Source organism: Rhineura floridana, chromosome 3 (assembly GCF_030035675.1).
Source record: "Rhineura floridana isolate rRhiFlo1 chromosome 3, rRhiFlo1.hap2, whole genome shotgun sequence".
NCBI classification, from domain to species: Eukaryota; Metazoa; Chordata; class Lepidosauria; order Squamata; family Rhineuridae; genus Rhineura; species Rhineura floridana.
Window position 1 is genome coordinate 60,906,489 of NC_084482.1, and position 23,022 is coordinate 60,929,510.

The window sequence follows — 23,022 nt, forward strand, 5'->3', positions numbered from 1 at the left end:
AGATAAGAGAGGGAAAGTGCAAGTCGACATCAGCTTTTTTTTACCCCCTTGCCCCCCCCCCAGCGGATGTTGGCAAAGTAACCTTGTTTGGCAAAAAAAATACAGGCCCCACCCAATATGCACAAAGCGTCTCTGAAGCATCCAATGCCTTATCTTAACGACTCTAACGATGGGTTTTTTTTGGGGGGGGGGGCTATCTTGTCTTTTTAAACAAAACAACAAAAAAGAAACAAATCAGCTATTCTTTACCTCTTCCCCTCCCTCAAGCAAGTAGGATCTTTCTTTGAGAAATGGGGTAGCTGCTTAAAGACGAAATAAGTTGTAGGTGTGCAGTGAGCAAGGCGAATAGGCTTGGCAACCTGGCCCTGTGAACTTTACTAAGCGCATGCATGGCATGGTCGGCACCAAACTTCTAGTACAATGAGCAGAATCCTACCTCATCTGAGACAGATAAACTTCAGGGTTCAGATTTGCTCCACTAGAAAAAAAGGAAGCTATCAAATACAAGGAAATATAACAGCCCACCTTTTCTACTTTGAATCTTTTCAGTTCTCCAAATGGAAAGGCTAGAGGAGAGGGTTGCATTTTGATTTGAATAAAAACAGTTTGGATTTGCTTTTCTGCTCAGGATTTAACTACCTCTGCTGCTCATAAACCAGATTAAATGACACTCTGAAAGACTGCACAGGGTTCAGGATCACCTAAGTAAGCAAGCATGTAGCTGTGAGGGGAGATAAGGGACACCCCCCCCCAAGGCTTCTAGTAGTGTCTGGATTACAGCAAGGCCTTCTTCCACAACAAATACCTGGTCGATTTCATGGTCTTTCCCCATGCAGTTAGATATGTGTGCCTCCCATTGTATAATCTGCCAGAAAGTCAACAGTGAAAGTACAATTCACATCATTTAATTGTTGTTTTAAGTAGAAATAAAGGGAGCAATATCTCCTGCAGTGCAGGTATGTCCCCAACCCAGGTAGCAAGACTGCCATCTATCCGTTTATTGAGGTCAAGATATTTTACTCCTAGTGCTTTTGGGGACCAGCGTTCACCTCTTCCTAACAATTGTCAGAGGCATAGCCGTGTTTGTCTCTTGCACCAAAAAGTCATATGGCATCTTAAAGACTAGTAAATTTGTTATGGTATAGTCTAGTCCACAAAACCTTATGCCATAATACATTTGTTAGGTTTTATGGTGTCCCAAGGCTCTTTGTTTTTATCCTCCTAATAGAAAAATCGTGGGAGGTCCCCCTCCCAAATGTCCAATACAGCAGTAACAGCTGGAACAAAACATTGCTCTGTTTTTGTTTTTTTTAATGCATGGAAGTTTTGATGCTTTAGCAGAAAACTTTCAAAAAGATGCCCCAGCCTGAAATTGCTGGTATGGAATTAATATGCAGATTGGGCACGATCAGGCTTGGACTGAACAGAAAGAGACTGGGCTTCAGATGGAGCTTCAGAAAATAATTCAATGTGTACCTCTAAAAGTTCTTCATCTTGTTTTGCCAATTAATTACCAGTTGGACCCACTCTAACAGGATCTTTTTGAAGAGACTTTGATTGTAATAATGATGGGTCACATCTATCTCTTGGTTTTTTTAGTCTTTCTGGATTTACTTTGTAAAAACATTTCCATCTTTTCTTCTGTCTCCATGTGTGTATGCAGTACCATCTATGACTGACAAAGTGGGCTCTGGTCCATGAAAGATCACACCAAAATTAATTCATTACTTTTTAAGGTGTCAGAGGACTCTTGGCCATTTTTTTCATGGTGAGTTAAAGTCTGCTTTAAAAGCTGCATTTTAAAACTTACAGTCTATAAACTCATAATGGTTAGTCCCAGCAGCAATGCAGGTGTCTTTCAGAGCTTCACGTTTTACTATTGTGTCTGAATCTAGCACATTCTTCACTAGAGTCCATTGTCTCTATTTTCCCAATGCCACTGCTAGCCATCTGGTGCCGTTATTGGTTGAAGAGTTCAGCCATGCCATTGGAAATCCTGAATTATTCATGCCTTCATATTCCCCGTTCCCTCACTGCATAGGCATCCTGGTTGAACCCAAGCTTGCTATTAAAGTGGATGTGCTTGGGCATATCAGACTGGGCTTCTACAGACAGCTGAAGAATTAAGGAACACGCTCATTAAAGCATTAGGCTATACAAGACAATTACTTTTTCCTGATCTCATCACTGCTAATCCCATTATTAGAACTGGGTAAGAGGAGACTGGTAAGTTGGATAAGGTCAATTAGACTAAACTAAAAATGAAAAAAGATTAACTGATTTTGGACTGGAAACCTGAAAATGTAGTCTTCTAAAATATTAAAAGCTGACTTGTATTCAGAGCTGATTCAAACTATGATGGATGCAAAATAAAATAATTATATTGGACCAACCTTCATTAACGTAAGATTACCATAGGCCAAGTGTTTTTGGAGGACTTGCATTGCTCCCATACATGCAAGATTAAGACAGCATTTAATTCTTAGTAATCCTTATATTGCAGAATTTCACTTATTTTGCAGGTGAAAATGTTCAATATACTCAAAAGCTAGCACATTGCAGTTTCTTACTGTTTTCTTAGGATCTCAAGTTCCTTATCTTTTAAAAACTTTTTTGTCTATTAATTTAAAAAAAATTACAAAGAATTTTTGAGGCCACTGCCTTTTAAACAAGAACAAAGGACGAAATGAAACAAATTCCTGTGTAAACAGTAACAAAATCAGTATAAATTATATCTATTAAACCAAGTTTTCTGATTTAAAATTTTCTTTGATTTCTAATAATTTTTGATATGCTTTCTCATATCTGGCATGTTGAAACAGAATCTGATACTTGGTCTGTATTATGCTTCTGCTTTGCTGAGTGCACAGTATTGTTTTGCTGAGCTTAGACCACAATTCATACTTCCCAGTATCCATCCTTGCTTTGTAAACACTTCACGGTGGTGGGTGATAGCCACTGATTTCCTGATGAGAACAAATCAATGGATACTTGGCACTTAATTTTACTCTGTACTTGTTGACCATTTAGTTTAACATATTTCATTATAGTGAGATAATAGGCGGTATTCAACTAAAAATTCAATGTGAATTCCCCTCTCTCCTCCCTCTGCCCATGCCTTGTGCTGTCCCCACATCTGCTCTGGAGGGTTGAGGGAACCCCAGAACAGTTTTAGGGGGCATGCTGGAGGAAGAGAGGGGGAGATCATTCTGTCACACCAGGAGAAATCCTTGCACTGCTGGAAAGATCTGCTTAGCACTATGTTGAATGCAACCCATTGTGCTAGGCAACTCCCAGCCTGTATTTTCTGCCTTATTTAACAAGAACAGAAACTGCCATTTTGTATGTCATCACAATTTCTCAATGTGGGTTGAGCAGAGGTGTGCCAAATTGTGCCACTCTTATTTATTTATTACAGGGGTGGCCAACCTGTGGCCCTCCAGATGTTGGACTACAACTCCCATCATCCCTAAACATTGGCCAAGCTGGCTGGGGCTGAAGGGAGGTAGTCTAACAACATCTGGAAGGCCACAGGCTAGCCATCTCATTTTTTACATTCATAGCCTAGCTATCTATCCCACAAAAAGCTCAGGGTAGGCTGCAGTAGATATGGAGATTAAAGCCCCACCACCAGGACTGGCAAAGGTTTTGTTTGCAGTTTCACTTGGAAGGGAAATAAATTTGTTTTTAAGGTTGTGTGCATGTGTGAGAAAGATTCCACACTTCATTGTAACATTTCTGTGTCAGTTTTGTTTTTATTGTCATAGTCGTGCCACAGCAGCACTTCCATAATTGTGATGCCCTTACTGCTGTGTGACATCCATTTTGTAATTGAGCCTCCCCCACCAGCAGAGGAGTTGGGTAATGTGACAAAATATTCTTCCAGCTCCTAGACTAGTGGAGAACAGAGTGGCCCTAAGGGAATAAGAAATTGACTATTCCTTCTGTAGGTGATCCATGGATAAGGATTTTTTACTTGCACACTGATTACACAAAGAAAATGGCATTTTCCCCCTTCATAGATGATGCGCTTACACATATAGGATGAATGGCACCTTCCAGACCTAAGGCAGAGCACAAAACATCCAGAGAACAGAAAACCAAGGATGACACCCAGAAGATAACAGCACATGTTTCTCAGAAAAAGAAAATGCATGTTGAAGAGTCAAAAAGCCAAGACAGAAGGCAGAAGAAAAGAAAGAGCAATGAGCAAACTAATTCTGAAGACACGTCCTCTGATGAGGATAGGGTGCCTGTTGTCTCAGTGCCAGGCCCAGCAAAGGGCAAGAAAGAAGTGAGAAGGCTGAATGAAGGAAGGAAGAGTAGCTTCAAGAAAGCAGGAAAAGAGAAGAGAGAGTCCAAGGTCAAAGAAGGTCATTCTGATAGAAGACATGGGGAGCAGTTAATGTGGAAGGGAGAGAAGAACAGAAGAAGGGACACAAGGCAACATGATCAGATTTCAGGACAATGGCACAATGCCAGCGTCAAAAGCTGTGAATCTGAAGACAAGGAGAAACAGACTTTGAAAAGGAAATGTAAGGAGCAACCAAGCAAGGGAAAAAATATCCCTGATACTGAATTCATCACAATAGAAAATGGAGAAGGTCCCTTTTGGAAGAAGCAAGAATCAGGCCAGAGAAGAAATTATGTTGAAAGCAGAGAAAAGTATAAGAGGAAGCCTCACTGTAAAGCCAGTGATAAGACTGCCAGAGGAAAAAGTGAAGGGTGTAAGAAGACTCATACTAGGAAGTTGGCCAAAATAGTTTCCAAAGCAAGTCCTGTGGCTTCAGAAGGTTCATCTTGTTCATCAGACTCCCAAGATAAATACAATTGGAACCAAAGAACAGGAGATAAAGAGACTAGAAAGGACACGTTCAGAGTCAGAGAGCATAGACAAAGCTGTTTGGAAGATGATGCTGAAGAGCTCTGTTGTAAGAAATGGTTCTCAGATATTGAGGGAAATCAGTTGACAGGCAAAAGAAGAGACTGCCAACAACCTCACAAACCAACCAATGAAAGTGAAGGACATTCAGAGATTGTTGTTGAAAGACTAGAAGCTCAGGATGAAGAAAGTCATTCTGAGATAGATGAAAAGGGTAAAAGATCTATGGTGAGAAAAGCTACACCAAGAGATAGTGATGAACCAAGTGGTGATTCAGACAAGAGCAGTGGAAGCTCCACAGCGGAAGAGAGTGATGATGAGGAACATGAAAATCTGTCAAAAAAGAAAAGTGGCAAAGAAGACTCCAACTATGAGCAAAGTAGACCTGGAAGTGAAGAGGATAAAATTGAGATGAGCAGCTTTGCAAAAAGCAAAAGTAGCAACAAGGAAAGACCATTCCCTGGTACTGTGAGATCAAAGACCCTCAAGGTTGGCTCGAACAAAAATTTTCAAGAGAACCACCAGGCAGAGGACAATGTGAGTGTCAATGACAACATGACCAGAGCTGAAACCACAGCCTCACCACAACTAATAAAGCACAAATGTCAATTTCATAATAAGCTGAATTCATCCAAACAAGGCATGTGTTTAGAAGACCAAACAAGCCTAGATGCAAGAGTGGATGCAGCTGCTTTGTTTGCAAAGAGATACAGTCATCTGACTTCACAGTCCCAAATTCTTCTAAACCTAAAGAGCAGGCACAAGGTTGCTAGTACCAAACTTTTGACAAGCGACAGCAACCTTTGTCCTAAGGCTGCAGAAATTGGCTCTGGTTTGAAAAAGACACAAAGCATTCATCTGAAAAAGTGTACCATAAGAAATGACAAAATGGTTTCTAGAGCTAATGAGAATAAAGAATCAAGATCAAGTCTTTCTGCTGCTTCAAGCTCAAACTTTAACACCAAAAAGCTTTCCATTGAGAAGAAAAAGAAAGTTGGAAAAGTAATTGGAAATGTAAAAATGGCATCACATCAGACCCTGGAAACAAGAGAGGAAAAGGAGGCGGTAGAGGAACAAACTGGCAAAGATGCTGCTGGAAAAGACTTAATATCTAAGCAAACAAGATCCAGATCTCTGCAAACCCTTTCAGCATTTAGGAAAGTAACCCATTGGATTAGCCATAAACCTCCCAAGAAAGCCAGCTTGAAAGATCGTTTCTTAAGTGCAGTGCGTGCAGTTGACATCTCAGGATGGCTCTTCAAGAAGCTTGGCAAGAAGAAGAAGAGCAACAAATCATTTGGATTCAGGAGAAGACTAGCTATCCGAATTGTTGGCACAGTTGGGCTAACTAAGAGATGTAGCAGGGCTTTCTATGACACAACAGGAGAGCAAATGAAGAACTTGTGTAAAAAAGGATCTTCATGTTCCTTATTAGAATATGATCAACCTGGAGATGAAGATACAGTCATGGACAAAGACTTGGAAAAAGGAGGAAGGTCTTCAAATAATTTTCCTTGTAAGGAAGACTTCCTAAAACCTTTGCTGATGAATTCCAATGGACTGTCTGAGGAAGAGAAAAACAATATTACTGATGCCAAGTTTGCCGTTGTATTTCCCAGGGTTCATCAATTGGTGAAGCCAAAAAGTACTTCTCTTGGGAGCTTGGGCAATAGTGGATCACAGCTACAGTCATGTAATCAATCAAGTAAGAAAACAATGATATCTATCCAGCCAGATTCTAAATTGCAAAATGAATTTTCTAAGCCAAATGGCCAAAGGAACAGTCAAGGGCTTTCTTGCAGTCCTCAGGCTGATGCATCCATACCAGGTATGTAAAATCCAAGCTGATTCTATAGTAGAAGAGAGTGAAAAGGCTGTTCATGCCAAATAATAAAAGCTGTCAAGACCAAGATATACGCAGGTATTTTGTCATGCTTTGTTTTTTTCCAAATCTAGTCCTCCATGCACTCTCCTTCCATCTTCCCTAAAATTCCCGTTTCCAGTCAGTGGCCATGTCTATTCTACAGTGCCTGTTTGTAAGCCAGAATTTAGCAGAACCAGGGAAATGACCCACTACCCTCCCCCTTCCCAAACCTTATCCCAGATTTCTTGCCACTTTCTTCCATTTCTCATGATGGTGATACCTTTCATCTTCCCTGGGAGTGAGCTGAAGCTAGTGCTGGGGAAAAAAGACCAAACCTCATACACATTCAGTTAACTTGTCTAATGTTAATACAGGTAGATGATCTCAAATCCCTCAAATACAGGTGTTGGTAAAGAATTTCAAGTGTTAGGATGGTGATGGTGGTGGTGTGTGTGAGCGAGAGAAAGAAAGAAAGAAAGAAAGAAAGAAAGAAAGAAAGAAAGAAAGAAAGAAAGAAAGAAAGAAAGAAAAATGTGATTCCCCACACCAGTTCATAAAACTAGACAATGAAACCTGACATTCAAGGCAAAATAAAAGATTTGTCCTTTTGTCATTAGCATTTGTTATTTTGAGTTATTTTACTTTCATTGTTTTAACTGTAGCAGAAATTAGAGCTGTTGCCACTTAGTTTAGGAGGCAAACATTCCTCTTTGCCACATTGCCATTTTCAAATCTCATCCAGTAGGCTTTTCCTGTTAGTAAGGGAGCTGAAGGCAGTGGTAAACCACCTTTGAATACTGCTTACCATGAAAACCCTCTTCATGTTGTTGTTGTTATGTGCCTCCAAGTCGACTACGACTTATGGCGACCCTATGAATCAGTGACCTCCAATAGCATCTGTCATGAACCACCCTGTTCAGATCTTGTAAGTTCAGGTCTGTGGCTTCCTTCATGGAATCAATCCATCTCGTTTGGTCTTCCTCTTTTTCTACTTCCTTCTGTTTTTCCAAGCATTATTATCTTTTCTAATGAATCATGTCTTCTCATTATGTGTCCAAAGTATGATAACCTCAGTTTCATCATTTTAGCTTCTAGTGACAGCTCTGGTTTAATTTGTTCTAACACCCAATTATTTGTCTTTTTTGCAGTCCATGGTATATGCAAAGCTCTTATCCAACACCACATTTCAGACGAGTTGATTTTTCTCTTATCCGCTTTTTTCACTGTCCAACTTTCACATCCATACATAGAGATCGGAAATACTATGAATGATCCTGACTTTAGTGTTCAGTGATACATCTTTACATTTGAGGACCTTTTCTACTTCTCTCACAGCTGCCCTCCCCAGTCTTCTGATTTCTTGACTATTGTCTCCATTTTGGTTAATGATTGTGCCGAGGTATTGTCAGGCCCAGGATGTGACTCAGGAACCAGACCAACGGCTGTAGTTAATTCATGTTTTATTAGGGTAATGTCCAAACAAAGACTGCGTTTTCTCATGAAGCAATACAGGGATACAGGTCCTGCGGCATTGGGAGAAAGTTGACAGAGCAAGGGACTTCTTCCCGCCTGTTCTTTAAGAAGGGGCCAAACGGGCACGCAATCTTTCGCTCCTCCTTAGCTGCCCCTCAGGTACTGCCCGCCTTCCCCCCCTTCTCTCCTGTCTTTTCAGCTGTCTGCGTGTGCGCGGTGAGGGGGGAAGCATCACCCCCTCCTCTTCTGAAGTTTCCGATTCCAGGATGGGGGATAGGGGAGGGGCTGATGGTAAACTGCCTCCCCGCTTTTTGGCTGTGAGCAGCCCTCCCTCTTTCCCCTCTTGCTCTGAGCCTGAAAGAGGGGGAGGCGTGAGAATGTCCAGGGAGGGCTCAGGCTCCCTGTTGCTAAGCGACCTTATCACTGGCAGTTCCTCTGTTTCGTCTTCGCTCCAAAGGGGGGAAGTTCCTCCCCCTTCCCTCTGCCATCCATCCGAATACTCTTCTCCCAACTCTCCGGGATCCAGCTCCCCGGGATTGGGACCCCAGCTCTGCCTTCCGACAGGTATTGATAATCCTTGACAAGTTCAGTGTCCTCATTGTCAACTTTAAAGTTGCATAAATCTTCTGTTGTCATTACTTTAGTCTTTTTGATGTTCAGCTGTAGTCCTGCTTTTGTGCTTTCTTCTTTAACTTTCATCAGCATTCGTTTCAAATCATTACTGGTTTCTGCTAGTAGTATGGTATTGCCTGCATATCTTAAATTATTGATATTTCTCCCTCCAGTTTTCACATCTCCTTCATCTTGGTCCAATCCTGCTTTACGTATGATATGTTCTGCGTACAGAATAAATAAACAGGGTAATAAAATACACCCCTGTCTCGCACCCTTTCCGATTGGGAACCAGTTGGTTTCTCCATATTCTGTCCTTACAGTAGCCTCTTGTGCAGAGTATAGGTTGCACATCAGGACAATCAGATGCTGTGGCACCCCCATTTCTTTTAAAGCATTCCATAGTTTTTCATGATCTACACAGTCAAAGGCTGCTGTAATCTATAAAGCACAGGGTGATTGTCTTCTGAAATTCTTTGCTCTGTTCCATTATCCAACGTATGTTTGCGATACCTCTGAATACCGCTTACCATGAAAACCCTTTTCATAGGGTTGCCATAACTCAGGCTCGACATGAAGGCAGTACATTTATATTTAAGGGAGCTGAAATGGTTGAGGGGTCAGGGAGGACCAAAACAGCGTTTTTGGTTTTTCATTTATACACTGTGGTGTTCCTCTAGTAATGCCCTTGATTTGAGAGGAAAACAACATCCAGTTCCTTGGGAAAGAGAAAGCTGTTCAGTTACAAACCCCAAACTCATATACCTTCAAATACAACTATAAATAGTTGATGTCATCACCAATCCTTTTTACTTCTTTCCTTCAACTTTTTTTTAAGTGTCACAGGACTCTGCACCTTCCTACTTGGAGGAAGATGATGTGGCAGACCTTGCTCAGAGAGCCACACCAGAAACCATGGATCAAGTGCACTGGACTCAGCATCAGCCTTTTGCATGTGACCCTACCACTTGGCTGAATTCTGAAATGCTGCTCCCACGACTCACCATTGAGAACTTGAGCAAGTGGACTTTATATAAAGAACAGGATCTGGCCAAGTCTCATAGGTCAAAAGAAGCATTGCAGGGAAGGTGGGAGCCAGAACATGTCACTGAAGATGTCCTTGAGATGGACACAGTGCACACACAGGTTGGTGTATTCTGTGGTAGCCAGCCATATTAGCAGGATATCAGGATATACAGTATGTGGGGTGTGGTTGAACTAATGTTAAGCATCCCTTTGAAATGCCTTTGTCACATGCCTTCCAGATATATAAAGATGAGGATTGCTACATGGAACTTGAAAAGGTGGAGGACCTTTCCAGATTGGAGTAAGTAAGGCGCAAAGGCATCTTCTCTGAGAGAAGATGCCAGGGAGGCAGTTCAGAAAGTACGGCAAAATTCATTATCATCTACACTGAAAGTGTAATGTGTTGATTTCCTTCTAACATCAGTAGTAAACATTTCTTCAAATAGACCACCTAACTCTGTTGGGGGGGGTAGAAAGATTAGTATGTTTAAAAAAATACACAAATAATTAAAAATGTATATTTGTTTTTTCAGGGAAGTCTGTGAAAGCTCTGTGTTGCTGTGCCTGAAAAAGAGATTCCATCGCAATTTTATTTATGTATGGATACTGCTTTCTTAATTTCTGTAGTTGTTTGTTATAAGGAGTAAGTGCATGTGAGTAAGAAAGAGAATTGAGGAGGGGGACACTTATTTCCTACATGGGGAATGATCCATAGTTGAAAGTGTCTGTGTTTGAATAACATGCTAGTTTTTTGGTCTAGATGGAAGTTGAGGGAAGGAGACAAATTTGAAATTCCTATGCTGCTGTTGAGGATAAATCAAGTCAAGCCATGCTGTGTTTCCTTCTAGACCTACGCTGGACACATCTTGATCTGTGTCACTCCTTTCAAGCCCCTCAGCCTTTTTTCAGAAGATGTGATGATCCAGTACCAAAAAGGGATGCTCTCTAGAACTGCACCGTATGTCTCTATATTTCCCCCCCTCATCTTATTCTGATGATCTTATTCATATCTATCAACCAAAACCCTGACTTGCAGTTGGGAACTTGAGATCATTTCACATGGCGAAAGTGATTGTGCCTCTCTTTGGAACTTAGGAAATTGACACAGTGCCTCACTTACTTCAATAGGAATATCACTTTTGGATTCCTGTATGCACACGCACACACAAACACACCAATGATAGCAAGAGTGTGCCCTTGAGTTTTCTCACTCAGATGTACAATGTCATTTACTTACGTATTTATTTTAGATACCTAGTATGTGGTATTTCTGAGGCTTGGGCAAGATGCAACATACGGTACATATAACACTTAGGAACACAGGAAACTGCCTTACGCTCAGTCAGCTCAGTACACTGGTGGGTAGCAGCTCTCCAGGGCACATTCCCAGACAGGGAACCTTCTCAGTCCTACTTGGAGATGCCGGGGATTGAACCTGGGACTTTCTGCATGCAAAGCAGATGCTCTGTCACTGAGCTACAGCCCTTCCCACAAAAGAGTTTCTCCATCCCCTAACAGCAGTGGGTCCTGTTCAGGGTTCCAGGTAGTCTAAATCAGGAGTCTTTTGGCACTACATGGGGCTTGCAAAGGGTAACTTTAAAAAAGAAAAGAAAAACCACCATACTGTTGCAGGATATGGGCAGACACTGGTTTGGGATCTACTGATATAGATCCCGTAAGTAATTTGCAGTAGATCAGTAAGGGTGATGGGCTGTATTCAATGCTCGGCTAAGCAGAGCATTCTGTTAATGCAAGTATTTCTTCTTGCACAATGGAATGATCTCCCCCCCCTGCATGCCCCCTAAGTCTGTTCTGGGGCTTCCCCCAACCTTGCAGAGCAGATTTGGGGACAGTGTGGGGCACGCGGGGGAGAGGGGTAAATCAGCTTCCCTGCTAGTGCCAATCTTTGGTCTAGTGCAAAAATGTAATTAAATACTATCCTCTGACTCCTAAGTGTTTAGCAATGTCAACGACAAAAATATACCCCCCTTCTAAATTAATTGATTTTAATCTTAAATTGGGATGCTGAGATTATCCTAATTAAATTATCCTACTTTATCCTAATTTAATTTGGGGTGGGAGAACCATCCAGGAGTAAATTTTTGTGTGACCGTGAGCTCTGCTCTGGTACTGAAAACAAATTCCTGGGCTGAGCATGGGCTCCGATGCATCCTGGTTCTTATTCTAGGGGCTCCTTCAGATAGCCTGTTTATTGAATGTTCATTCTGATTTGCTGGCACAAAGCTTATTTATTGAGCATTTGATTTCATTTGTTTGATATGAGCTTATACTGCAATGTGCATTCATCCTGATTTCACTCTGATTTCGTTGCACAGTGGTCATTATGTCTTCCCATTAATCAGTCATCCCACACTTTTTAGTGCATTTCCTTGTCGCTTTCCTAGCTGCAAAAAGTCTGGTTTCTTATACAAGTGGATTTGTTGTTCTAGACCAGCCTTTCCCAACCAGTGTGCCTCCTGATGTTGTTGGACCACAACTCCCATCAGCCTCAACCAGCACTGCCAATGGTCAGGAAAGATGGGAGTTGTGGTCCAACAACATCTGGAGGCACACTGGTTGGGAAAGGCTGTTCTAGACCATCACTTTAATTCACTTTAATTGCACAACCCTAAATTTCTGATTTACTGATAGTCTAGAGGTAATCTAAAACTGTGTAACTGTGACCCCAGACACTATTTTGCACCAGCCACCAGCTGCTGGGTCTCAGAGCTCTCATACAAAAACCCAAAGTAAATCCCACAAGCCTGAAGTTTGCCTGCCCTGGCTGTGCTAAAGGACTCAGGCTTGGGGGGCTGGTTGCTGGCTTTGAACCCAAGTACTTTATTGCTATAATTTGGTGGGAGGGGGGCTTAGTACAGCGTGGGAAGGGTTTTTAGCCTCCTGGCATGCATTCCACTAAATCTAATGTTTATCACTAGGATACTAGGAGCTCAAGCAGGTCAATCCTCTACCCTCCTGTCGTCCAATTTCACTTGTTAACTGACACTTTCTGTGGCTCAAGCACCCTCAACTATAGACTTAATGGCTAGAGCCACAGAGTTTGCATGACCTGGTTCCATTAGGTCACAGGTGGGCAACCTGTGGCCCACGGTGTAATTTTATGCAGCAGTGCAGCTCTGACAACCCAGAAAAAGTTCAGCACAATTAAGTTCTACAGAAATCTGGCATTTATTGGAATAGGTTGCTCTGGTTTCTTTTTTGAAAGATAGTGAAGTATGAAAGGATAATAAATAAATATTTAGAATAGCACAATCTGATTTGCAACCCAAGGTAGCCACTTCTGTCTTAGGACTTTCCTTTCTTCCCTCAACCTCCCACTCTGGCAGCTGTGCTCCCTAGTCTCTAAAGGCCTCAATGTGTGTTTACAAAATACAACTGCTGATCTAGGTGTTGTGTTTATCTCTGCTACAAATAAACCGGAACTAAGGTTGATGCTGCTGGAATTTAGGAGGCTAAGTATTAAAGTGGGATGCCTTTCCTTCTCTTCCCCCCCCCCCCGGCCATTTCTTTGGTACCCGTCTAGACACATCTTTGCCATCGCAGAAACGGCATATACCTTCTCCCAGAACTCGGAGAAAGAGCAGTGCATTGTCATCAGGTAAGAGATTAAAGGACCCTTGCTAAGATTGTCTGAGATCACTTCTCTGTCCCCTTACCGCTTCCTTCCTCACTGATGCAAAGAGGTTCAAGTGTAATTATGGCCACGGTTGCATTCTTCAGTCTATGGGTGCTGTGGGAGTTGGGAGGAGGTGCTTCTTTTCAACTGCAATCCTATACCCACTTACCTGGGAGTAAGCTATTGAACTCTATGGAACTGAAATATATAGGATTATGCTATTAATCTTTCGCTCTGACTTCTCTTCTTCAGGATTCTGCTGCTTCTGCAGCTGTATTTTGAGCCATGTAATGTAGAGGGCACATAGACAAGCCACTTGCCTGTCCTTGCTAGTCCAGATAGCACATTCTTTCACTAGGACAGGAAGAAAGGGCTTAGTGATTTGAATGTCAGTTGCCAGCATTGGTCATATGGGGGAGCATCATATCCATCTTCCCAAATATACATTCCATCTTAGGACATTTTGCTGGAATCTCTGTGCATGGGTAAAAAACTAACATAGCTGGTTTTCACGATTTAATTTTGTGGAGGAACTAATTGTCCCTTAAGATCAGACATATTTACATGTGTTGCCATTCAGGTTTTTCATAGTCTTGTGTTACCAGCAATCTTCTACTTTTTCAGACCTGAGATTCACTCTTAGCCCAAACATGCATTTTGGGGACCCTCTTTTACAAATTTCAGCATATATTTGTATAGTGCCATTGCTGTTGATGTGATCTGCCTTATGTCAGGCAGTGACCCAGTAGTGGGTTATAGCCTACAAGTTGAAGATCATAGGAAATCAAAATGTTTTGCTGAAAATACTTAATATTTGAAGCCACAGTTACTTTGAACCATGACAATATATAGATTATTATATTGCCATGAAATATTTCTTTTTCGCTGACAAATGATTTTCTTCTTTGTTGATACTTATAATAAGCTATAGACAATGCGATCTTATTTTATATATTTTGGGGTGGGGGTGGGGATCACCATTAAAAAGAAGGAAAGAAAACTTAATAATTAACAACAACTAATTGGTGCTAAACTGCACTGATGGAGAATATGATCCAGCCGCCTCAATAACTGCCAGTCTTCGATTTAATGTATTTTGCTACAGTGGACACAGTGGCTCAGGAAAGACTGAAACTGCCAAAGCAATTGTCCTATACTTGTCTAGGCTATACCAAAGGCAAGAAAGCCATGGGATAAAACAAGTATGTTTATGTTTATTATTTGGCATCATCAATATTTCAGAAAGCTGTGAATTTGGAAGGACTTTGCACTGGTATTCTGTGTAGAGCTTGGAAAAGTTACTTTTTTGAACTACAGCTCCCATCAGCCCCAGCAAGCATGGCCACTGGATTGGGCTGATGGGAGTTGTAGTTCAAAAAAGTAACTTTTCCAAGCTCTCAGGGTAAGGGATAAAGAAGGGGAATATAATGGTTGGAGGGTAGGGGGAGGAGATTGGAGAGAGGGGAGGGAGTGGAATTTTTCTTGCATAATTATATTGTTACTTACCTTTTGAAAGTCAAAAAATATATTTTATGTTCGGAACACAGAAATGAGATGATTACTGCTCACAACTAGTACACTACCAATACTAGATGCTTGATCTGAAAGTAAATCCTAGTGAAATCAATGCAACTTGCTTCCACATGGATTTATGCAAATGTAACTGAACAATTAAAGCAGCAATCCTATATCCACTTACCTGGGAGTAAGCACCATTGAGCTCAATAGGACTCATAGGATTGAACTGTAATTGATAAAAAAATCTCGTATTATTAATTGATTATTTTTTTTAATCAGATAGAAGACTTAATAGCAGCAGCAGGAGCAACAACAACTTTCTCCTTGTTCTTACAGCCATCTAATGTGCTACCCATATTAGAAAGTTTTGGAAATGCAAAGACCATCTTAAATGACAACTCTAGCCGCTTTGGAAAGTTCTTGCGTATCCACCTGAGACAGTGAGTAGAGAGAAATTCAGTCAACATTTCTGTTTTCAACAGAAAAAACATAGATAGCCTTGGGGTGGGTGGCTAGGTGATATGCAAAATCTATAGTAGGGCAGTAGTGTAGTGGCAAGTTCAGAAGTGCAGGGTCTTTTTGTGTTAGTCCCAGCCACCCCTCCATCTTTTTTGCTGCTGATTTGAGAATGAGATCCTTGTTAATGCCTTCTCCCACAACACAGACATCTCTAGAAGCCAATAAGCATGAAAGTGGAGAGTGTTAGCTACCGAGAAGAGTCTTCTCAGTGGCTGACTCACCTCCTTTCACTCTGATTGGCTACAATCCACAGGAAAGGACAAGGAAGCATGTTATCTCTTCTCAGTGGCCAACAGACTCCCCTTTCATGCTGATTGGCTCGCAGGATGCTGGAGACATAGGGACCCTGCTTCCAAAAAAGTAAAGGGTCTAACACACACACCCCGAAACCTTGGACAACAACACTCCTGCAGTAGGGCAATAGCTTGATTAGGACCAACATGTTTTTAAAAGTTATTAAAAAGTTACTGGATATACTAAAATTACTGACTGTGTTGATAGAGGATAGGTTTATCCCTGTGGGCTTATTAGAGCCCCCTGTTCAGATGCTAGGGACAAACACCAAGGGACGCCAGTCAGTTTCTCTCTGCTGTATGGGAAAATTATTGTCTCACTCAAGAACCAAATCAACACACCAAAGAGTCTTGAGCACAGCCTGCCTAAGCCAAATGGGAGGTTCTCAGAATCATTTCCAGTGAGAGACTGGTTCTCTCTGGCTGCTTGGATGGTCAAGATTTATCTGGAGGAAGAGAAAAGAGGCAGCTTCCCTCCCAGCAGCAGAAAACATGGAACTGGAAAGGGTTACTGCAGGAATGGGGAAACCCTTGGCCCTCCAGATGCTGTTGGACTCCCATCTCCCATCATACCTGACTATTGCCCAATCTGGCTGGGGGCTGATGGGAGATAAAGTCCAACAACAACTGGAGAGCCGCATTTTCCCTATTTCTGGCTTCTTGTGAATTCATTAAGAAGTAATTTGCAAACTAGCTGTGGTCTACAGGCTGATGTTCCCTGGGAAATTATCAGTACTGAATTTGTTGTGTAAAAGTTCATCTTTAATTTTTCTCACATAAAATCTGCCATGTGCCTTAATTTATAAACCATATTTTCATTGACCAGGCTTCACTGTGCAAATATATTTCAAACAGTTAGATGGATTTGAGACTCAGTGGGTTGGGTTTGTATAGAATGAGTTCTAAAGTCTCACAGCTTTGAAATTCCAAATTAGTATTCAGTCACCAATTTCCAGCAGTTCTCAATTTCCGGTAGCATTCTTTGAATCAAAAGATGACAGCCAAATACTTCCTATAGTATTTCAGTGTTTTCCACAAATCACTGTTAGTTTGGGGAGCAGCAGGCTGTATCTTAAGGATGCTCGTAACACCTAAGATTAAATGCCTTTTTTCTTTAATGGTGGGCTCTCCTAGTGAGTGTTCAGAATTTTGCCTTGCATTATTGAACCAGACCTCCCTCTTCCTAATTTCTGGTATAAAAACTTTAGTCAGATTAGAAAATAAAATGACTCCTCTTACAGGAATTTCTCCCTCATAGCAGATTTATGGTGGGTACATCCATCTCTCAGTACCTTTTGGAGAAGTCTAGAGTTGTTTTTCAGGTAAGAACAAAAGCATCCTTGCATGTCAGACCATTGATAATTGCTTGTGTGTGTCAGAGATGCATAACTATATTCTAAGGCTAGTTCTGTGTGTGACACCCATGTTGGGAAGAATTTTTTGAGGAAAGGAATGAAATGTGGGACAGAATCACTGGATTTGTAGAGACATGAGTTGGGACAAGATGTTTGTAGAGTAGGTGTGGGGAACCTTTGGCCCTCCAGGTGTTGCTGAACTACAACTCCCATCAACCCTAGCAAGCATGGCCAATGGCCAGAGATGATGGGAGTGGTAGTACAGTAACATCTGGAGGGCCAAAGGTCCCCAGCTACTGTTGCAGTGAATCTGATGTGCAAGCTACATCCTCTTGATGGTGATGTGCAAGCTACATCCTCTTGAGCAAAAGCTCCACCTCCAAACAAGAAGGTAACTAGTTTACTGAAGCCTCATATAGACTGTGAAGTTTGTACATGGCAGACCAATAGTTTTTCTGTCTATAAGCATGGATTATTAGTGAATTTAGACATCTATCCGTATCCTGCCATCACTGTCTCCACCATCTCAAGCATTCATTTTAAGTCTCAGAAAACTGCTCTGTCAGCAGCTTTTTTCTTACAAGCAACATCACATTCCTAATTTTGTCATGCTACAGAACGCTGAACATAGACTTAAGAGCAAGAGCGATCTCCTCTTTCTTTTTTAGGGTCGTGGTGAGAGGAGCTTCCATGTGTTTTATGAGCTGCTGGCCGGACTGTCAGTAGGACTGAAAGAAGAACTTTATCTGCAAGAGGCAGAGACTTACTTTTATCTAAATCAGGCAAGTAACTGGATGACTTCAGAGATTTGGCTGAACCACAACAGTGCTTGTCCTGTCCTGCTTTGCATGAATAGCTTGCCTCTGTTGTTTTCCCCTCCCCCCAGTTCTGCAGAACTAACACTTTTATAGGATTGTTAGGACTTACAAGACATGAGATAGCTGAACTAGAACAAGATATCTTGCACTCTGAATTAAAATAAGTGACAAATACTTCTTATGGGCAGGCTTAACCGTTCATATCATTGCAATTTCAGTTATCCTGTCCCTTTCCAAAGGTATGTGGCAGATAACAGCAGGTTGAAACAAAAAATGTACAAGAGAAACAAAAGAAAAGAAAAACACCAATAAATTAAAATCCCTGAATGCATACACCATCCTGGCTGTTGAATGGCATCCTAAAGAAGACAATTTTATAGCTCTTCTGGAATGCAGATGCCTTCACAGACCATAAAGGGAAGGATGTCATACAATTGTGGGGTGCTCATCATTACATGACAACAACATTGTGATGCTTGGTCTAGCAGTAGAACCCTTCAATGGGTCTAGTCTCTTGCTTGAAGCTTACATTGTAGAATACACTGGCCGCCCCAGGTCAAAACATGGATGTGCTTTGAGACTAGACTCTGGATTTTGTGAATGAGTGGCTACTGGCTGCCATCCAAGAAGGACAGGTATTCCTAATGCAAGTTCATTCCTAAATTCCTAACTATGGGCTTGTGTTGACTCTCCCAGGGCAGAGTGTGTGAGCTTCTAGGAAAGCAGGATGATCAGGATTTTCTGGTCTTGATAAAAGCTCTCCAGATGATAGGCCTCTCCAATGACCAGCTGACCTCCATCTGGGCAGTGCTTGCTGGCATTCTACAGTTGGGAAATATCTGTTTTACATCCTGTGAGGTATGTTGTGTCTTTGCTAATTTCAAGGTGACATTAGCAATACCACCTGAATCAGTGGAAATGGCCCTAGAACATTTTTCTCAATTAGGGCCTCTCCAGACTGTCACTATTTTATGGATGGGATTCAAGAGCATCCTGGAATTAAGGTTGCACAGTTAAAGTGGATTCAAGCACTTTGTCACCCTAGTGCAACCAATCTACATTAGAAAAGAAACATACTTTTTGTTGGGTGGAAAGGGATGGGGAAATGCATTGAAAAGTGTGGGATGAACAAACTAACAGCAAGATAAATAAACACCCAACAAGTTGTCATATAACTGTCCTGCAAATAAATCATAATTAATGCTCAGTAAAGGCCCGATATATTCTAACCTCCATGTAAACCAGGGGTGGGGAAACTTTTCTGGCTCAAGGGCTAGATCTTCATCTCCCCCACCCTTGGCTGGCCAAAATGGATAGGTGGGTGGGGCAACCCACCTGTCAATCACCTGATGTCATGTTCCAATCTGCCATCAGCTGATGGTTAGATGGGAGCATGCCTTCAAACACCTGCCCTCACTAGTGATGCCAGCTGATGGGTGGGTGGGCATGGTTTGGAGGAAATGGCCTCTCAGGCCAAATTGGACACCTTGGGGGGCCATTACTGCCCTGGAGGCCAGAGGTTCTCCACCCTAATATAAACTTTGTGCAAGCAAATCAGCATAAATGCTCAATAAATAGGTTGTCTGAAGGAGTCAGTCCAACTCTATCCCTTCCTTACTCATAACTAGAAGGGAAAGGTGCAAACCTGGTTCTCCAGTCTTCTCCACATCTGACTTAGCCACCAATTTTGAGCTGTATCAGTGTTTCTGTCTTGACCCTTTTCAGCCTGTCTGCCAAGGCAGAGGGAAAGCAAGAGTGGCTTGGACAAACATCCCATATACCCTGAGAATAGGGCATTTCTGGGCCACAGCTCATCTACTCACTTGAATTGCCAAGGAGGTGAAGGAACTCCTGCTAAAAACCAAAGTTATTTATTGCATTTACACAGGGCTGCCCAATAACATATGTTTTCTGGGTGGCTCACCCCCCCCAAAAGCAGCATATACAGTATCCAAATCAAAAAATTGCAGCATCAAAATATTTTCACCAGCAGAGAAAAATATAAAACATAATAGCACAACTGTACAGTAAATTAAACAAGCTAAGTTTACTGTAATGCACTCTGTGTTGAACTGCCCTTGAAAATGGCCTGGAAACTGCAGCTAGGGCAGAATGCTGCCACAAGACTGTTGACTGGTACTTCGGTGCGCCATCACATAGCACCTCTCTTGTGGGATCTGCACTGGTTGCTTGTATGTTACCAAGTTCAATTCATTTATGTTTGGTTCAACTAATGTCCTAATTTCCGTTTTTTCCTCTCTCTGTCATGTACACACCATCTAGAAAGAATTCTTTGAGCTTGCACTCATCCCCAGTGAAACGGAAATCCAGATTGTTGCCAGTTTGTTGCATATTTCAGCAGATCTCCTTCAAAGAGCCATTACCCATCGAGTTACTGTGAGCCACTCTTTGCCTTGTTGGCACATCTCACTTTCTCACATCAGGCTTTTCACAGAAGAGGTTTTTGTGGTTGAGTAGGGATGGGGGAGAAATTCAATTAAGTTCACATTTAAAGCAGAATTTATCAAATATGGACTTTCCAAAACAATATGAGAGCTGAAACACAGCCATCCTTCAAAATTCACATATTTCAATTTTGCAATGCAGTTCGCCAACCAAAGAGTCTACAAAAATGCATGTATTAAGGGGAAATGTGTGTAAGAATGAATATATTAGTCAAAATAGCATACAAAAATGTTTTATATTAGAAGAAACTGCTTGCAAAAGTGTCTGCATTAGTCAGTTCAATTCAATCTTTATTTATGGTCAACTGACCACTAATGTTGAATATACACATGTTGAATAAATATACGTACAGTAGGGCCCCACTCATATGGCAGGTTAGGTTCCAGACCCCCGCTGGAAAGCAAAACCCGCCGAAAAGCTGTAGCGTGGGGGTCTGGAACCTAACCCGCTGATCACACCAGAGGAGGAGAAGATCAGATCTTCCCCTCCTCTGGCGTGATGAGCTCCAGCGGGAGTCTGATCGCGCCAGAAGAGGAGAAGATCAGCTGTAGCACTATAGTTTGCAGATGATATCCGTTTAATGTCTTGCCAGTCATTCTGCTTTAGAAGGTAACAGTTCTCCTTACAGGTATATTTTAAGTACGCTGATTAGATTTGCAATCATGTTATCAGAATTCAGGAGAGGCAGTTTGTTTTTTTCGTTCCCCTCTCTCACAAGTAATTTACGTAGGTTTACAAGTGGCCCTTTTCCCCCTGGTACCCTCTATTCAAAGTTAATCATGCCAGATCACACTACTTTGAGGTTTTGTCATACGCCCCCCTTCGTAGGGCTTTCACGGAACTTAGGTTCCAAATGATGCCCTCAGCCTTCCTCGATGGGAGGTACTTGGGGATTCCAACCAAGGAACCGAGATGTATTTATGAGTGTAACTGTATAGAAGATATCTCCCATTACCTGCTACACTGCCCGTTGTACGAGGATCCTAGAAGGAAATTCTTGTCCCGATACATTTACTTGCGCCCAGGCAATTGCTCCCGGGAGTTGATAGTAGAGCTCCTAAGTGATAATGCTAAACAAGTAACACTTTCCGTGACTAATTTTGCGCTGGCCGCCAAGAAGCTGCGAGCAAGCCACATTAAGACCTATAACACCATGTGAATTCCTTTTAACTACGACCTATTTTAGTTTGATGTCCTAACCCTAGTTTTATTGTAAAACCTTTCTGTATTTTGCAAAGGCCTATGGCTATACACAATAAAGCTTTGAATGAAAGTGGCTGGAGAATAATAGAGCTTGCTCTTTAAGGCATTGTGTGTGTGCTTCAGTGATAGGAAATGCATGATTAAAGTGTACCACAAAAGGGACATGGTGTCACTTGTTAGTACCTTCCTCATCTTTTTGAAGGATGGTTTCTCTGGCAAACACAGATGTTTGATAGATATTATAGTCAAGGGCCCGGTTCAGACACTCATATAAGCTTTGGTGCAAACAAGTACTGGCAAAGCTCAGAGATGCCTGCTCCCTGTCCTCTCTCATTGTTCTCCACTTAATGATTGGGTTAAAGTCAGCTGGTTGATTCTTTCAGCCTGTTTGTGCTTGCATGATGAAGTTGCTGAGGAGATCTTATTATTACCTTTATTCCACTAAAGTGACAAAATGCTAATCCATCAGGAAACAGTTTTGATATTTGGAGCTTTCATTTTACACAGTGCAATTCCTTGGTTATTTCCAAAACAAGGTGAAAAAGGACTGCAAGTCTTACATCTTAGTGCTGATGATATAAGTGTATCGGTACAAACATGATTATCAACAGATGAGATGAAGGAAAAATGATGAAGCAGAGTAAAACTAGAGTTTTTGTCATCTCTAGACTCCTGAGCAGAAAACGTTATTTTATTAAGCAATTACAATTGCTCAAAAGTTTCTGGGGCGTTAAAAATCTCATCTGTCTCAATATTTAATTATTTCTTTCTCCCCAGGAAACATGTTATGACCGGATATTCACTCCATTGTCAGTAGAAAGTGCTATAGATGCCAGGTAACTTAAATTGCTTTTGTCTCTCTGTTGCTTGCTGGATTTTCATCCAAATAATAATAATATTTTCTTTCTTTCTGTTTTGCTCTCTCTCCTCTCATTCAGGGATGCAATTGCCAAAGTTTTGTATTCTCTGCTCTTTGATTGGCTGCTGATGAAAATCAATGAGTGGCTGGCCCAACCGGAAACAGACAGCATTGTTGGCATTGTTGACATATATGGCTTTGAGGTCACTTCCTGTGTTCACTTTATAGTGTTTTGGGGGGCAGTTTGTGTTTTTGCTCTGTGCTAGGGTATGCATGAATGTTGATGAAGATATTCTTGAAGATGCTTCTGAAAATACTTAGGCAGATGGTTTTTCTTACATGCTTCCTTAATATTTGCTATGTGGGATTAGTGAGCATTTATGCTCTAGAATCATCTGTAAAGCACCTGCAAAGTTTGGGGCATGAGCAAATTGTCTGTATCAAGGGCCTGGGACATTGCCAAAAGACATCACTCCCACTGGACTGGTTATGATTGG

The 23,022-nt window shown here is 41.6% G+C and overlaps 1 protein-coding gene and 1 long non-coding RNA gene across 5 annotated transcripts in view; both read left to right on the forward strand.

The window, feature by feature from the left end:
• The first annotated feature begins 15,373 nt into the window (after positions 1 to 15,373).
• On the forward strand, positions 15,374 to 17,956 carry LOC133382150 (uncharacterized). The gene is made up of 3 exons (XR_009761810.1): positions 15,374 to 15,452; positions 17,083 to 17,146; positions 17,848 to 17,956. It is a non-coding gene; the product is annotated as an uncharacterized LOC133382150 (long non-coding RNA).
• Positions 17,957 to 20,289: 2,333 nt separating this feature from the next.
• Positions 20,290 to 23,022, forward strand: part of MYO15B (myosin XVB) — a 97,842-nt gene continuing 95,109 nt past the window's right edge. For all 4 annotated transcript variants that reach the window (XR_009761311.1, XM_061616170.1, XM_061616171.1 and 1 more), the window contains exons 1-3: positions 20,290 to 20,394; positions 22,444 to 22,502; positions 22,605 to 22,728. Coding sequence is in view for 3 of the 4 variants with exons in the window: in XM_061616170.1 (XP_061472154.1) it covers positions 22,654 to 22,728 (75 nt within the window). In the remaining variant the exon portion in view is untranslated. The remainder of the gene's footprint in view (positions 20,395 to 22,443; positions 22,503 to 22,604; positions 22,729 to 23,022) is intronic.